This window comes from Oncorhynchus tshawytscha, linkage group LG33, assembly GCF_018296145.1.
Source record: "Oncorhynchus tshawytscha isolate Ot180627B linkage group LG33, Otsh_v2.0, whole genome shotgun sequence".
Classification (NCBI taxonomy): domain Eukaryota; kingdom Metazoa; phylum Chordata; class Actinopteri; order Salmoniformes; family Salmonidae; genus Oncorhynchus; species Oncorhynchus tshawytscha.
This window is the reverse complement of record NC_056461.1, coordinates 981,666-1,000,381: the sequence shown is the minus strand read 5'-3', so window position 1 is coordinate 1,000,381 and position 18,716 is coordinate 981,666. Positions and strand designations below refer to the sequence as shown.

At 40.3% G+C, this 18,716-nt stretch overlaps 1 protein-coding gene across 1 annotated transcript; it reads right to left on the bottom strand.

The window, feature by feature from the left end:
* Window positions 1-7,533: 7,533 nt before the first annotated feature.
* On the bottom strand, window positions 7,534-12,516 carry LOC112244567 (zinc finger and BTB domain-containing protein 43-like). Its single transcript, XM_024412280.2, has 2 exons — window positions 12,428-12,516; window positions 7,534-10,910 (listed from the first exon to the last, which is right to left on the bottom strand). Exon 2 carries the CDS (start codon window positions 10,889-10,891, stop codon window positions 9,476-9,478), a length of 1,416 nt encoding a protein of 471 aa, XP_024268048.1. The 5' UTR covers window positions 10,892-10,910; window positions 12,428-12,516; the 3' UTR covers window positions 7,534-9,475.
* Between the last annotated feature and the right edge of the window lie 6,200 nt (window positions 12,517-18,716).

Here is an 18,716-nt window from a genome sequence, read left to right as displayed (position 1 = left end):
CCACAAATTACCTCTAAATCCCGCTGAATAATCTCAAAACTTTTAGTTGAGGAACCAGTAGTAGATGCAGTAGATGCAGACCCTTGGGCTTGCTGTCCCACCTCTCCTGCCACACATCTATCAGAATGGCTCTAATCTTACATTTGTCTTCATCTACCTCTCCCGGTCATACTTTATGAACTCCTCTCCTGCCACACATCTATCATAATGGCTCTAATCTTACATTTGTCTTCATCTACCTCTCCCGGTCATACTTTATGAACTCCTCTCCTGCCACACATCTATCATAATGGCTCTAATCTTACATTTGTCTTCATCTACCTCTCCCGGTCATACTTTATGAACTCCTCTCCTGCCACACATCTATCACAAGTCACCCATGGTACATGGCGGTTTTTATGTTCTCAAACACGGCCAAAGCCTTTTGTTGTCACCTAGAGTCACATTTGTTTATTCCCAAGCTACATCACACAATATTTTACATACAGCAGGTTTTTTAAAGGCCCATAGAGTTCAGTCTGCTTTGTGTTTTCTTTTTGCCATGGAAAACTCAGTGCCGTGGTATCGCAATACTGGTATCAAGACAACCCTCCATTATTTGACCGTCTCAAAATACACCACCCTGTGGTAGGGTGTCATAGGTTGTTCCATTTACACAGCATAAGAGAAATAGTCCACAGGTAATATCATTTAAATAATTCATGTAACCTAGTGAAGTAGAGATTTCCAAACAACATCACCTATGAAATGTTACACAGGGAGCAAACATTTATTGCTGAAAACATTTTGTTTGTACAAAACATTCAAAGTTCTTCTATAAGAAGAAAATATCAAAAATGGTGACAAAGAAAGTTTTAGGAAAGAGTTCTGGAAAAATGGGAGCAACTTTTGTTAGATAGTAAAAATCTAAAGACACATGCTAATTTATGTGAGGTAGTTTTAGTTTCACCGCTAATATAATGGACACGGGAGCAGAAACATCTTCCCAAACAAGCTCAATTGGTCCTATTGCTTAATCATTGTTTTTTATCCTCAAAATGAAGTTAGCTTGCTCTTTATTTTCCCAGGACACCTGTAATACAGTCACAAAAGTAGCAACTAGCTGGTGCTAAATCTCAGACTGTTCACTTGAAATTTATTTAACAGTACCTAGGCCTATCATTCCGAGGAATTTATTTTCAATTGATAATTAGATTACACTTCTCCAGATAACCTACAGAACTTCTGATAAATGTGGAAGCAAATACCGTAGCATCATTTCAGATACCATATTTTGTACCGCATACAGTAGACATAGAGGTCCTACTTTGAATCAAATTCACCAATGTTAGCTTTCACATGAAAAAGACTGTCACTCTAAAATGATTGTCTTTTGTTTCGTTAGCAGCCAATACAAAAATACAATTTGCATACTAGTAATCAAGAATCCTGAAAAATAATGAAAAATGACCTGTTCCAGACACTTGCAATACCTTTGTTGGTCCAGGTTCTTTTCACCTTACAGCAGGACAATAACTGAAAAACACAAGGCTGAACAGACACTGGAGTTGCTTACCAAGATGACATTGAATGTTCCTGAGCGGCCTAGTTACAGTTTTGACTTAAATCTACTTGAAAATCTATGGCAAGAAATGACAATTGTTGTCTAGCAATGATCAACAACCAACGTGACAGAGCTTGAATATTTTTTTAAGAATAATGTGCAAATATTGTACAATCTAGGTGTGTAGAGCTCTTAGAGATTTACCAAGACTCACAGCTGTAATCACTGTCAACCGTGATTCTAACGTGGATTGACTCAGGGGTGTGAATACTTATGTAAATTACATATTTCTGCATTTCATTTTCAATACATTTGCAAACATTTCTAAAAACATGTTTGATCATGGAACCTGATCAAGGGATACTAACAGGTGTAGTATCGTATTATTCAGTATACTACAAAATGTCATCACTAATATAAGGAAGCAAAAGCAGAAACATCTTCCCAAACAAATTCAGTTGGTCCTGTAGTTCAATCATTATGTTTTTTTTATCCTCAAAATGAAGATAGTTTGCTCTTTATTTCCCAGGGCACCCGTAATACATAGTCACAAAAGTAGCAACTAGTGCAAAATCTTAGACTGTCCACTTGAATTTTCTTTAACAATACCTAGAAAGCTATTGGTGAACAGATTGTGGCATATTCCTCATTGTGGTGGTATAAGTACCAATTGTCACCTTTTTTACAAAACATTTTAGGATTTAACGTTCATTCTACAAGGATCATATCTTAAATTCAAAATCCATTAACGCGTGCTGATTTAAAAAAATAACAATATATCAACAATGTCAGTCATAAATTATCTAAAAACAATATTTATTAGGCTATAAGAGTAGTAAGAAACCACAAACTATATTCAATATGTTGATTATCAGATGTTGTGTAACTACAAACTACAGTAATCTTGTGCATTTGTACATTTATTTATACCTACTTCCCGAAAATATAGTTAAATATTTTATGATAAATATGTTGAGGTTTTAGTATATGTAATTGAGGTTTCCAGTTAAACATATCAATTGTCGTTTGGAAATATAACATCAGTCAAATCCTGTTTGAATTGAAATAGTATAAACTGTAAAACCGACCTAGCATCACAAACCTAGCAAGTGAAACAGTCTTATGACTTATCGCAGGCATAATTTTAAAATTAGGCATACTACCTTTCTTGTATTATTTTTCACATAACTCTTTATGTGGCTGACTGTACAAAAGTGTGAAGAGACTATCTAGCAGGTAGCCTACTGGCAAAAAGTCACTAGAAAGGCATGCTCTGGTTCAAACTAGGTTTAAGTGCCTTTAAGAATACTATTTCCAAAACTGAAATGCATGACTCATTAAACTTAAAGTAACTGCCCAGGGAAAACCTAACTTTTAAAAGTATATATTCTGTTAACTCAAACCCAAATCATTTTGTTGACTCGTTTCATACTCAGATTTGTGGCCAAAGCATAAATTGGAGAAACAAAACACTTAAACTCCACCTCAAACTTGTATCTCAAACAGACCATTTATAAAATACTTGCTATTTACCCATAGAGAATGATGTCACCCTGCCTCATTGGCTGAGCAGGGCAATCTTCAGTCAACTTGCATGAACATTTTTAATGAACGGTATACACCCATACCATTCTGTTGTTGGGTTACGCACACACAATTCCAACCCAGAAAAGCTGTGTTTTAACATGCTTAATTACCCATTTTTGGAAGGAAAAGTATTTCACTCAAATTGTAATTAATTTTAGGGTCATATTTCATAGAAATCTGGAAACACTGGATGGTTACTTTAAGTATGTTCAATAAGTCAAAAACGTGTGCTAATATCATAAGTACTATTCCATTTACATAGCTCAACAGCCTCACAAGTTATATTGACCTAACTTGGGCTACACAGTACATTGGCACACCTTAACAAACCATACTCACCATCATTGAACATACCATCATTTTCTACAACTGTACAAGTATGTCAAAGATACACTGTCTCGTTTACATGATTCCACTCCCAAAACCATGAATAAATAAACTATTAATACACTATGAACAGGAGAATCCCAGATTTTCAAGGTGACAGATATGAGAAGTCATCGGAGGATAGACGAGTAAGGTTTCAAAATGGCAACTCCTCTGGGGAATGGCTGGCTAATTGACAAGATAAATGGCACTACTCTCCAACATCCAGTCCTGAGGGCGAAAAAACGCCCTACCACATAGTTAACAAAAGAAAGGCCCATATATGGTTTAAACCAAGTAAATATAATGGCTTTAGCCAGTGTGCTATTGATGTGTCTATGTGAGAACATTGAGGTAACATGGACCCCACATTAGATGTGTGACCAAACCCATTCATGCTTCAAAGTCTATTTACAGTGCCTTCAGAATGTATTCACACCCCTCGACTTTTTCCACATTTGGTTGTTACAGAATTCATTTAAACATTGGTTAAATGTAGATTTTTTCCCCACTGGCCTACACACAGTACCTGATAATGTCAAAGTTGAATCATGTTTGTACATTTTTTACAAATGAATTAAAAATGAAAAGCAGAAATGTCTTGTGTCAATAAGTATTCAACCCTTTTGTAATGGCACGCCTCATTAAGTTCAGAAGTAAACATTTGCTTAAAAGACACATAATAAGTTGCATGGACTATGTGCAATAATAGTGTTGAACATGATTTTTGAATGACTACCTCATATCTGTACCCCACACATACAAATAATTGTATGGTCCCTCAGTCAAGCAGTGAATTTCAAACACAGATTCAACCACAAAGAACAGGGTGGTTTTCCAGTGCCTCGCAAGGAACGGCACCTATTGGTAGATGGGTTCAAATAAAAAAAAGCAGACATTAAATATCCCTTTGAGCATGATGAAATTATTAATTACACTTTGGATTGTGTATCAATAAACCCTGTCCCTACAAAGATTCAGGCGTCCTTCCAAATTCAGTTGCCGGAGAGGAAGGGATTTTACCATGAAGCCAATGGTGACTTTAAACAGTTACAGTTTAATGGCTGTGATAGGAGAAAACTGAGGATGGATCAACAACATTGTAGTTACTCCACAATACTAACCTAATTGACAAAGTGAAATTGAAGGAAGCCTGTACAGAATAAAAATATTCCAAAACATGCATTCTGTTTGCAAAAAGGCACTAAAGTAATACTGCAAAAAAATGTGGTAGCTAATTCACTTTTTGTCCTGAATACAAAGTGTTATGTTTGAGGCAAATCCAATGCAACACATTACAAAGTATCATTCTCCATATTTTCAAGCATAGTGGTGGCTGCATCATGTTATGGGTATGCTTGTAATCGTTAAGGACTGGAGAATTTGTCAGGATAAAAAATAAACTAAATGGTGCTAAGCACAGGCAAAATTCTAAAAGAAAACCTGGTTCAGTGTTTTCCACCAGACACTAGGAGATTAATTCACCTTTCAGCAGGACAAGAACCTAAAACACAAGCCCAAATCTACACTGAAGTTGCTTACCAAGAAGACAGTGACTCTTCCCGAATGGCCGAGTTGCAGTTTTGACTTTAATCTTCTTGAAAATCTATGGCAAGACCTGATAACGGTTGTCTAGCAATGATCAACAACCAATTTGACAGAGCTTGAATTTTGAAAAGAATAGCACGCAAACGTTGCACAATCCAGGTGTGGAAAGCTCTTAGAAACTTTCCCAGAAAGACTCACAGCTGCTACAAAGTATTGACTCAGGGGTGTGAATACTTATGTAAATGAGATATTTCTGTAATTGTATTTTCAATAAATTTGCTAACATTTCTAAAAACATGTTTTAACTTTTTCATTATGGGGTATTGTGTAGATGGGTGAGAAGTAGAAGAAATGAAATGTTTTGAATTCAGGCTGTAACACAACAAAATGTGGAATAAGTAAAAGGTTATGAATACTTTCTGAAGGCACTGTACATGCACTCCATGTTTCTCCTGTTAAGTAGCTATAGCAGTCCACACACCACAATTTCTGAGGTTCTGATTCTGACTCGGCAGATCTGAGTAGCTGACTAGACTGCAAAGCTGGCATCCCAGGATTCTGATCTTGGATCAGTTTGTATGTGACGGTTGGCTCAGGCCGCTGCCCCGTTGTAAATCTATAAGGGCAAATCCATTTGAAGTCAATCACTTTCTGATTTAAACAACACTTTCCATACATGTTTGCCCATGGAAGAAGTGATCAGAAAATTACTTTTTGGACCTGAATGCAAAAACATTCAGAAGATAAAGGTGCTCAAAGTTGACCCATGTCACCATACCATGAGACATCCCTGTCTTCAGTACTGATTTTAAAAAAGATAAACGGTTGAGTTTGATGTCATTTAAAAGATGACAAAGTGTTATCAAACTATTTCATGATTTACTTAATATTATATTTATCCTTTTCACTTGTGAGTTCCAAATATCTCTATCGGTCACACCAGCGTGAGTTGTTTAATACACGTGATGTCCGATTTTTTAAAATTGTACCTTTATTTAACTAGGCAAGTCAGTTAACTTCTTTGGGGTAGGGGGCAGTATTTTCACGTCCGGATGAAAATCGTGCCCAGATTAAACTGCCTGCTACTCAGGCCCAGATGCTAGGATATGCATATTATTAGTAGATGTGGATAGAAAACACTCTGACGTTTCTAAAACTGTTTGAATGATGTCTGTGCGTATAACAGAACTCATATGGCAGGCAAAAACCTGAGAACAAATCCAACCAGGAAGTGGGAAATCTGAGGTTTGTAGGTTTTCAAGTCTTAGCCTATCCAATATATAGTGTCTGTGGAGTCATATTGCAATTCCTAAGGCTTCCACTAGATGTCAACAGTCTTTAGAACCTTGTTTCAGGCTTCTACTGTGACGTGGGAGAGAATGAGAGCTGATTGAGTCATGGGTCTGCCAGAAGGCCATGTGCTCAGTCAGGCGTGTGCCCGTGAGAGTTAGCACCGTTCCCTTTAATTTCTAAAGACAAAGGAATTCTCCGGTTGAAACAATATTGAAGATTTATGGTAAAAACATCCTAAAGATTGATTATATACATCGTTTGACATGTTTCTACAGACTGTAATATAACTTTTTTGATTTTGTCTGGACCAAGTGCCTGCACATTTGGATTACTGTACTAAATGAACAAACAAAAAGGAGGTAATTGGACATAAATTATGGACTTTATCGAACAAAACAAACATTTATTGTGGAACTGGGATTGCTGGGAGTGCATTCTGATGAAGATTATCAAAGGTAAGTGAATATTTACAATGCTATTTCTGACTTTTGTTGACTCCATAACATGGCGGGTATCTGTATGGCTTGTTTTGGTCTCTGAGTGCTGTACTCAGATTATTCCATGGTCTGCTTTTTCCGTAAAGCTTTTTTGAAATCTGACACAGCGGTTGCATTAAGGAGAAGTATATCTTTAATTCCATGCATAACAGTTGTATTTCAATCAACATTTATGATAAGTATTTCTGTAAATTGTATCCGGTGAAAGCTCTCTGAACTTTCACTGGATATTTTGGAGGCAAAACATAACAACGCACCAATGTCAACAGAGATTTTTGGATATAAATATGAACTTTATCGAACAAAACATACATGTATTGTGTAACATGAAGTCCTATGAGTGCCATCTGATGAAGATCATCAAAGGTTAGTGGTTAATTTTATCTCTATTTCTGCTTTTTGACTCCTCTCTTTGGCTGGAAAAATGGCTGTGTTTTTTTGTGTCTAGGTGCAGACCTAACATAATCGCATGGTATGCTTTTGTCGTAAAGCCTTTTTGAAATCGGACACTGTGGTGGGATTAACACGTTTATGTTTAAAATTGTGTTTTCTGTTTGAATTTGGCGCCCTGCACTTTCACTGGATGTTGGTCAGGTGGGATGTTAGCGTCCCACTTACCCTAGAGAGGTTAAGAACAAATTCTTATTTTCAATGACAGCCTAGGAACAGTGGGTTAACTGCCTTGTTCAGGGGCAGAACGACAGATTTTCACATTGTCAGCTCGGAGATTAGATCTTGCAACCTTTAGGTTACTAGTCTAACGCTCTAGCCACTAGACTACCTGCCACCCCCAATGAATGCACTCACTGTTCCTAAATGTGATCGTTCAGTAAGAGGACAGTTAACCCTCGCAGCCTGCTAATTATCTATCGGCTATGTTTCAACTAGTCAATGTAAAATTATTTTCTAACAAGTTTTATTTTCTAACAACAGTTTGAATTCAGATGTGTTCCACCTCCTCATTAAATTCACATAGAAGTAGCCCATTTCACTGTTGTGGACAATTTATGTTTGAGACTTTACTGAACCGGACAAACTTCTCACTTCGAGGAGAGCCCAAGCCAAGCACTTCCCCAGTGTTTCCGCAGATCAAGTGTGCAGACATTTGTGCATCTGTAGTCAGAACAGGCCTCAATCTTTCCTCAGTTAGCGCTAGGACTAATGTAGCCTACATTTTCCGGTTTGGATGATTATGTTATGCTGTTGTTACTTCTGTGAATGTCTGGACATTGCATCCAAAAATAAACTGGTCATATTCAGTACATAACTTTGTAAGGACTGTGATTGTGCTAAATGTTTCTGAGAAAAAGCAGTGTGGCCAGCTCAAACACGGACTGCTGGGTCAATCAAAACTGGATGTTCTAAATAAGCATTCTAATCACACTGGTTTGAGCATACGCTGCAAGGACCACACCCGTTTGTTGGTACGTGTCAAAGGATTAAAAAATTTAAACATTTTTTTAAACCTTTAACTTCAATTATCTAAAAATGTGTAAACTGATTTTTCTTCTTCATATTTGCATATGTAGCTTAGGCCCTATTTCACATCATCTGAGTTTTTTGTGTTTTGCCCACCAACAGTTGAGACACAACTTGCTCTAGAATACAAGGTGGGTATCATTTCAATCATAGAAATTTAATGGACCTATCCCTTCAGACCACTGCAATTTAGCTGGGTTTAAAAAATAAAACATATTTAACCTTTATTTAACTAGGCAACTCACTACTGAATAACCTCCAGGTACACCACTGAAATTATCATTGAATAAAATGTTAACTTTAACTACTGCCAGTCTACCACAAAGGTGACCGCCGGTCAACCCACCATTAAATGTACACTTAAATCGTCATATCTATTCTATTATCTATATTTCCAATTATCTATTTTATCTATGCTCCGTCAAGATTGTGGCTTTGAGTCCCACAAGGGACAAGTATTTTTATTTTTAAATTAAAAAAAGAAATAAAATGTGTGCACTCACACATAAATCGCTCTGGATAAGAGCATCTGCTAAATGACAAATGTAAAAATGTAAATTCCTATGGAGGATTGACAGTATAATTTAAAACAACAGATATTCCCATTCAAGTCAACATTCTCTGATGTCTGGACCTCCAACCATCTTTGTGGTTCCACTTGAAATGTAAATGTTATTCCCATTTTACTACATTTATTAGCCAAACCATTATAACCACCCTGTATTCAAGAGCATGTTGTGTCTCAACCGATGGCAAAATATATCAAATAGTTTGACAACCCTGTTTGTAAGCTTTTCAAATGGTATAAATCTAATCCGTTTATCTTTTCCAGTGATGAAGACATGGATGTCTTATGGTATGGTGGGGTATGAAGAATGGGTAAACTTTGAGCGCCTTAATCTTTTGAATATGTTGGCATTCAGGTAAAAGAAAAAGCTGTTTCTGAGCACTTCTACAATGGGCAAATATGTATGGAAGGTTTTGTTCAAATCAAAAGGGGTGGCTTAACCCTATATCCACCTAAACTGATTGGAGGGTGGTCATCCAAGCTAGTGTGTTAATCTGATCCAGGATCAGCAAATCTGGGAAGCCTGCTCAGTGAAACTGATACGGGACTGTGGGAGATGACGAGGTGAACTGTAGTTGGAAATCTGATCTGGGGTCAGCAGATCTGGGCAGCCTGCTCGTTGACGGCAGTCCGGGCCTGGTGGGCCCTGGTGCAGGAGGACGTGTGTCTGTTGAAGCTGTCCCGCCACATGAAGCGCTTGGCACACAGGCTGCACTCGTAGGGCTTTACACCCGTGTGAATCTTCATGTGGCCCACCAGGTGGTGCTTCATCTTGAAGCTCTTACCGCACACGGCGCAGCCGTATGGCCGCAAGCCAAGGTGCATGCTCATGTGCCGGTCCCGTTGGCTCTTGTGGGTGAAGCTCTTGCCACACTGGCAGGGGTACAATTTGTAGACCACTGAGGCAAAGCCCGAGTGGGAAGTCTCTTCCTGGAGGCCACTGGGGTTTCCTTCCAAACCACCGCCACTCTCCTCACCCCCGGTTGCACCTCCTAGCAGGTCGTTCTTCAGCCCAAGCGGGGTCCCTTCGACCTTGTCGGCGGAGAAGCCCTCCATGGATGTGCCATAAAAGTCCAGCGGGTCCTCCTCCAGGCGATCCTCCAGCTGAGATGCCAGCTTCTCGTCGATGCTGTGGCCCAGGGAGCTCTTGCTGGCCGAGGCCTGGGAGAGGTTAAAGTTCATCTGCTCGGGGTCAGTAACCGCAGGGTCCCCGCTAAACAGAGCCCCGCCGCCCCCGCAATCCTCACGCCTCTCTGACTTCACATGGACCCATTTCCTGTGGCCCATGATGCTGGGTGGGACGTAGGCTGGTCTGGAGTACTGGTAGTCCCCCTCACCAACCTCCTCCTCATCCCCGTCCTGGCTGGTGGCCTCGCTACCTGAGCCGTCGTGGTCGACCGGCGGAGAGCAGCTGCCGCCGGGTTGGGTGCTGTTGTTCTCCAGAGAGGATGGGGAGAAGCTGTTCTCCAGGAGCTGATCCATTTCCATCTTGGCAAAGCCCTCCACTGCTACTCCGCCGGCCTCCAGGCCCATGGAGCCATCCCCAGGGCTGTGGTAGCTGCTGTCCCCAGGGGAAGGCCTGTCCCCAAGCCCACCAGAAGACTTGTGCACTAATGTTCTTGCGCCGCTTCCTACCACCTCTAACAGCTCAGTGCACTTGTCCACCACGTGCCACATCTGGAGGAAGCTTGCTGCAGTGAGGAAGGCTACCACTTCGCCGGCTGGTAGGTGCAGGGTGCCTGTGTAGCAAGAGAGGAGGAGGCGTTCGAACACACATGGGTGCATGACGTCAGGTAAAACACAGCGGGCGCTGTTTTTGAGGAGGACCTGGTCGCAGAAGTAGGGCGAACTGGCGGCCAGGACGGCCCGGTGAGCGCGGTACTGGTGGCCCTGGATGACCACAATGATGTCACAAAGCTGGCCCCTCTGCCGTTGCTGGTTGAGCTTCTGAAGCAGGGATCCGGAGAAGTTTGGGAAGTCCACACGGAGCACGTTACCCTCGGACTCCATGGCAGCCAGGGTTCTAGATCTAGAACATGTAGAACATCAACAAGTCATTCATTATGTTGAAGTTAAATATGTGGGTTCTAGATCTAGAGCATAAAGGTATTACTGTACATAGGCCTAGTACTTTGCAATCCACTCATGTTTTAACTTTGCGAGCACAGTTTCTGTGATCTTCCTTATATCACTGACAAAACAGAAAAATGCACTTTCACTCCCACTTAGCTAGATGTGATAAAAACAATACTTGTGATTAACTATTCATGTCAGTTTAAAAGAAGTTAGACAAGTATTTCATAATTCTATTAATCATGAGATCACATGGAGTAGCTAGAACTTGCTAAAGATGGCCATAAAATGTACATAAGTGGGGTGTACTCACTAACCACCTTCGATCCACAGTGTTCATGTGAGCAAAGTAATACCGTACAAAACCTTTTTTTAAATTATTATTACGAAAATGAATGACAGCTGTGATGGAAACAGGAAGGTTCGGTATAATTGTATAAATGCCTACAGATAACGTGTTCATTCCACATGGTGGGACCTTTGTGTCGGTAACATGTATTATGCCAGAAATGTAGGTGGAAACGCCTTCATGCGCAAATACTGATTTAAAAACTATCATATTGAAGCAAACTTGGGAGTCAGGCGATGATATGGTGTGTGGTCCTCGCACTACGACTCGGGAAACCATGCAGTTTATTAGGTACAGATGAAGTTAGTTATGAGGAACTTCACAGGGTGCTGAAAGTGCACGCTATGAGCTTCATGGTCTTTTCCAAAAAATATCGATGGACTCATTCTGGTGACATGATGATCGATGCTTGACAAAAACAAATATCCATAATAATCTCATAATGTAGACTAGCCTACGCGCACTGTATCTGCGAACTGTTGGTTAGAACGCATGTGCCAAGACCAGAGGACGCAGGCTATTTAGGCAACAGTTTTTGTGACAAAACTATTGGTTGAGTTGAAAATGCGATGGAAACACATTTAGATTTGTATTATGTACATGAAAACGTAATAAAAATGTAATGCTGTGTGTCTACGTCATCACGCACTGTTTTTTTCTCCGCAACAAGTCAGTTTTGGTGGAAACACTCCACTTGACGGAAAATGCAAATATTTTCTTTATGCAGATTTTAGAATATTCGCATGAAATCTGTCGCCAACTAGCTAATGATACTCAATGATAGAAGCTGTCACCAAGCAAATACAATTGAATACTCACAACGAAGAAAAAACGTAGGTAAGCCATATAGGTTTGGATTTCAACATCTGCAAACTGTTATGTGCAGATTTGCATTCAGAACACTGCGTGCAAGTGTAAACATTTCCATTTCCCGTGTGATTCACAAGATGCTGAAAAAACAATGTTGCAGAAGCTGGCTAGCTGAGCTATGGCGCTAACCCAAGTAGAATGCACGGAATACATAACATTCTTACGATCATGATGAATTCCTAGGTTCTCAAGAATGACTGGCCGTACGTAAATATCTAGGTGTCGTACATGCATGAAAAATAGAGTTGTCTCACCTTTGATTTCATTTTGATCTTTTGATTTAGAATACAACAGTCACCTCTCTTCCGAGTTCCACCGGATTTCTTTCAGGTTACGTCATCACGTAGCCAGGAATCGCATGGCGCGTTATGAGCAATGTAAACAAACTCACCGGCAGCCCGCCCCCACTGTCTGGTTTCCACAAGATAACACAGCAACAAAGTCACAGTCACAAATCAAATCGAATGTAATTTGTCACATGTGCCCAATACAACACCCAACACCTTACCGTGAAATGCTTATTTGCAAGCCCTTAACCAACAACGCAGTTCAAGAAATAGAGTTAAGAAAAAATGTACTGATTAAAATAAAGTAAAAAAATGAAATAAAAACGAACACAATAAAATACCGAGGCTATATAAAAGGGGTTCCGGTACCGAGTAAATGTGTTAGTCGAGGTAATTTGTACATGTAGGTAGGGGTAAAGTGACTATGCATAGATAATAAACACATAGTAACAGCAATGCAAAATCAAATGTAAATAGTCCGGGTGGCCATTTTATTCATCGTTCAGCAGTCTTATGGCTTGGGGGTAGAAGCTGTTAAGGAGCCTTTTGGACCTAGACTTGGCGCTCCGGTAGCAGAGAGAACAGTCTATGACTTGGGGGACTGAAGTCTTTGACCATTTTTGGGGCCTTCCTCTGACACCGCCACGTTAGTATATAGGTCCTGGATGGTAGGAAGCTTGGCCCCAGTGATATACTGGGCTGTATGCACTACAATCTGTAGTGTCTTACAGCTGGATGCCGAGCAGTTCCCATACCAGGCGGTGATGCAACCGGTCAGGATGCTCTCGATGGTGCAGCTGAAGAGCTGTTTGAGGATCTGGGGACCCATGCCAAATCTTTTCAGTCTCCTGAGGGGGGAGTCAACTTTTGCTACAAAAATGTGCTTTTAGGTCTTAATTTAAGGTTAGGCATAAGGTTAGCATTGTGGTTAAGGTTAAGTTTAGATTTAAAATCAGGTCTTAACTAGTGACAACCCAACTGTCTGAGTTGCCATATCAGTTAGAATGGCAGGTGAGGGTTCCAGAAGGTTGCAAGAGGTTTATCTGACATATTCTTACTCCTGTAGATTCCTAATGTTGACCTACAGCAATGTCTTTATTGTTCATTGTAAAAGTTGAAATAATGAAAGATATGACTTTCAAATTACACGTTTCTGTTCATCTCATCCTATATTAACAAAATAAAAATGAAATACTCCCTTGTTTGTGTAATGTAGTGAGACGATGAGCTGATATTTGACAGAAAAAATAAGAGGGAAACAGTTATTTGGTAGGACTATTCTTCCAACCACATTCATACATCTTTGCAAGAAAATAAAATTGGGTTATTTATGAAATAAGGTGTGAACAACAGCAGGTGGCACTATTGACTGAACCAAGAGAGCTTTCAGATGACTGCATGTCCAGTTGGGATCTTTCACACGGCAGGCCTAACCAGTGAACTTGAACTGTACGAATGTTTTGACCCGTTAAAAGTAAAGAATGATGTCATATTTCTCTGATGACAGTTATTATGCATTATAATATGGTTTGAACACTCAACACCTTAAACCTTTGCTCCACCATTAGTCAACTAATTGTATAAATAAGAGAAGAAAAAAAAAATCCTTGCGCAATTAGCTCCAGACAATTAATGGAAATCCAAGATTCCTTGACAAGACACGTACGCACACACAAAACTGACATACACACACACACACACACACACACACACACACGCACGCCATGCCTATAAGGGTTACAGGGGCTCCCTGAGTGTTCCCTCAGATTTGTCGCGCATATACAGTTGAAGTCGGAAGTTTACATACACTTAGGTTGGAGTCATTAAAACTCGCTTTTCAACCACTCCACAAATTTCTTGTTAACAAACTATAGTTTTGTCAAGTCGGTTAGGACATCTACTTTGTGCATGACACAAGTAATTTTTCCAACAATTGTTTACAGACAGATTATTTCATTTATAATTCACTATATCACAATTCAGTGGGTCAGAAATTTACATACACTAAATTGACTGTCTTTCAACAGCTTGGAAAATTCCAGGAAATGATGTCATGACTTTAGAAGCTTCTGACATCATTTGAGTCAATTGAGGTGTCCCTGTGGATGTATTTCAAGGCCTACCTTCAAACTCAGTGACTCTTTGCTTGACATCATGGGAAAATCAAAAGAAATCAGCCAAGACCTCAGAAAAATAGTCTGGTTCATCCTTGGGAGCAATTTCCAAACGCCTGAAGGTACCACGTTCATCTGTACAAACAATAGTACGCAAGTATAAACACCATGGGACCACGCAGCTGTCATACTGCTCAGGAAGGAGACGCGTCCTGTCTCCTAGAGATGAACGTACTTTGGTGTGAAAAGTACAAATCAATCTCAGAACAACAGCAAAGGACCTTGTGAAGATGCTGGAGGAAACGGGTACAAAAGTATCTATATCCACAGTAAAACGAGTCCTATATTGACATAACCTGAAAGGCCGCTCAGCAAAGAAGAAGCCACTGCTCCAAAACCGCCATAAAAAAGACAGTTTACAATTTGCAACTGAACATGGGGACAAAGATTGTATTTTTTGGAGAAATGTCCTCTGGTCTGATGAAACCAAAAGGGAACTGTTTGGCTATAATGACCATCATTTTGTTTGGAGGAAAAAGGGGAGGCTTGCAAGCCGAAGAACACCATCCCAACCGTGAAGCCGGGGGTAGCAGCATCATGTTCAATATTATATATTGAAGCAACATCTCAAGACATCAGTCAGGAAGTTAAAGCTTGGTCACAAATGGGTCTTCCAAATGGACAATGACTCCAAGTATACCTCCAAAGTTGTCGCAAAATGGCTTAAGGACAACAAAGTCAAGATATTGGAGTGGCCATCACAAAGCACCAGAGGTATGACCAAGTCATTGTTTTACAAGTAAGTCTCAAGTCTTAGCACTCAAGTCCCAAGTCAAGTCCCAAGTCAAGACAGACAAGTCTCAAGTCAAGTCCGTCAAGTATCAAGCCAAGTCTCAAGTCCTAAACCTTGAGTTTCAAGTTCTAAACAAGTCATAATGTGCTCTTCACCAAATGTGATACCTTTTCACATTTTTAACTAGAGTAATAGTTAGTATATTACATTTACGAAAATCATGAATGCTTTAAAAATATCTCTATATTTATTACTTACCAAATAAATGTTATATTTCCATGGAACTATATGGATAGCCATGAGAAAGACTATCGAGGATCGCTATGGAGCGCAATCGGGCGATGTAGGCTTGTACACAATCTCCCAACCTTACACACACACACACACAACTGCCTAGACAGTTGTAGCTCAATCTTGGGTGCAATGATCACGTTCCCGTACTGACTGACTGTGTGGAGGCTCATTGATTTAACGTTACGTTAGTCTACATCCTACACTATTAAGTTAAAGTTATAAATTATATAGCTATCGGCTATATTAGCCATGACTTACTGCAGCTTCAAATGTCGAAGTTGGAAATTGTTGCGACTCCGTCTGCAATTTTATTCCCGCATGTTTTGCAAGTTGCAATCTGTTTTTTTGTTGATACAGCGTCATCTTTATATCAGAAAATAATAATTTGGGGTGTCATCTCTGCAAGGGCTCCATCTTAATTCACCCGCCAACGTTCCTCTGCACTGCCACGCACAACTTTTTCTCAGCTGGCACAATTTGATTGGCTGCTGTCCGATTCAAACTGTAATCCGTTAAATGAAGAGTTGATGCGCTGCACACTTTTTAAAAAGCATATTTTTTTTACATTTGGGCTTGGGGAGGGTATCAAGTCAGGTCGAGTCAAAAGGCTCAAGTCCAAGTCAAGTCAAGATTCATTGGTGTTAAAGTCAAAGTCAAGTTGCAAGTCATCATATTTGTGACTCGAGTCTAAGTCTAAGTCATGTGACACCTCTGCAAAGCACTGACCTCAATCCTATAGAAAATTTGTGGGCAGAACTGAAAAAGCGTGTGCTAGCAAGGAGGCCTACAAACCTGACTCAGTTACACCATCTCTGTCAGGAGGAATGGGCCAAAATTCACCCAACTCATTGTTGGAAGCTTGTGGAAGGCAACCCAAAATGTTTGACCCAAGTTAAACTATTTAAAGGCAATGCTACCGAATACAAATTGAGTGTATGTAAACTTCTGACCCACTGGGAATGTGATTGAAGAAATAAAAGCTTAAATAAATCATTCTCTCTACTATTATTCTGACATTTCACATTCTTAAAATAAAGTGGTGATCCTAACTGACCTAAGACATGGCTTTCACTTTAGCAGTGATGAATTCATGAACTTCTTTGAGGAAAAGATCATGATTATTAGAAAGCAAATTACGGACTCCTCTTTAAATCTGCGTATTCCTTCAAAGCTCAGTTGTCCTGAGTCTGCACAACTCTGCCAGGACCTAGGATCAAGAGAGACGCTCAAGTGTTTTAGTACTATATCTCTTGACACAATGATGAAAATAATCATGGCCTCTAAACCTTCAAGCTGCATACTGGACCCTATTCCAACTAAACTACTGAAAGAGCTGCTTCCTGTGCTTGGCCCTCCTATGTTGAACATAATAAACGGCTCTCTGTCCACCGCATGTGTACCAAACTCACTAAAAGTGGCAGTAATAAAGCCTCTCTTGAAAAAGCCAAACCTTGACCCAGAAAATATAAAAAACTATCGGCCTATATCGAATCTTCCATTCCTCTCAAAAAATTTTGAAAAGTCTGTTGCGCACCAAATCACTGCCTTCCTGAAGACAAACAATGTATACGAAATGCTTCAGTCTGGTTTTAGACCCCATCATAGCACTGAGACTGCACTTGTGAAGGTGGTAAATGACCTTTTAATGGCATCAGACCGAGGCTCTGCATCTGTCCTCATGCTCCTAGACCTTAGTGCTGCTTTTGATACCATCGATCACCACATTCTTTTGGAGAGATTGGAAACCCAAATTGGTTTACACGGACAAGTTCTGGCCTGGTTTAGATATTATCTGTCGGAAAGATATCAGTTTGTCTCTGTGAATGGTTTGTCCTCTGACAAATCAACTGTAAATTTCGGTGGTCCTCAAGGTTCCGTTTTAGGACCACTATTGTTCTCACTATATATTTTACCTCTTGGGGATGTCATTCGAAAACATAATGTTAACTTTCACTGATATGCGGATGACACACAGCTGTACATTTCAATGAAACATGGTGAAGCCCCAAAATTGCCCTCGCTAGAAGCATGTGTTTCAGACATAAGGAAGTGGATGGCTGCAAACTTTCTACCTTTAAACTCAGACAAAACAGAGATGCTTGTTCTAGGTCCCAAGAAACAAAGAGATCTTCTGTTAAATCTGACAATTAATCTTAATGGTTGTACAGTCGTCTCAAATAAAACTGTGAAGGACCTCGGCGTTACTCTGGACCTTGATCTCTCTTTTGAAGAACATATCAAGACCATTTCAAGGACAGCTTTTTTCCATCTATGTAACATTGCAAAAATCAGAAACTTTCTGTCCAAAAATGATGCAGAAAAATTAATCCATGCTTTTGTCACTTCTAGGTTAGACTACTGCAATGCTCTACTTTCCGGCTACCCGGATAAAGCACTAAATAAACTTCAGTTAGTGCTAAATACGGCTGCTAGAATCCTGACTAGAACCCAAACATTTTTTATCATATTACTCCAGTGCTAGCCTCCCTACACTGGCTTCCTGTCAAAGCAAGGGCTGACTTCAAGGTTTTACTGCTAACCTACAAAGCATTACATGGGCTTGCTCCTACCTATCTTTCTGATTTGGTCCTGCCATACATACCTACACGTACGCTACGGTCACACGACGCAGGCCTCCTAATTGTCCCTAGAATTTCTAAGCAAACAGCTGGAGGCATTTTTATGGAACGGTCTGCCTACCCATGTCAGAGACGCAAACTCGGTCTCAACCTTTAAGACTTTACTGAAGACTCATCTCTTCAGTGGGTCATATGATTGAGAGTAGTCTGGCCCAGGAGTGGGAAGGTGAACGGAAAGGCTCTGGAGCAACGAACCACCCTTGCTGTCTCTGCCTGGCCGGTTCCCCTCTTTCCACTGGGATTCTCTGCCTCTAACCCTGTTACAGGGGCTGAGTCACTGGCTTAATGGGGCTCTCTCATACCGTCCCTGGGAGGGGTGCGTCACCTGAGTGGGTTGAGTCACTGATGTGATCATCCTGTCTGGGTTGGCGCCTCCCCCCCTTGGGTTTTGCCGTGGCGGAGATCTTTGTGGGCTA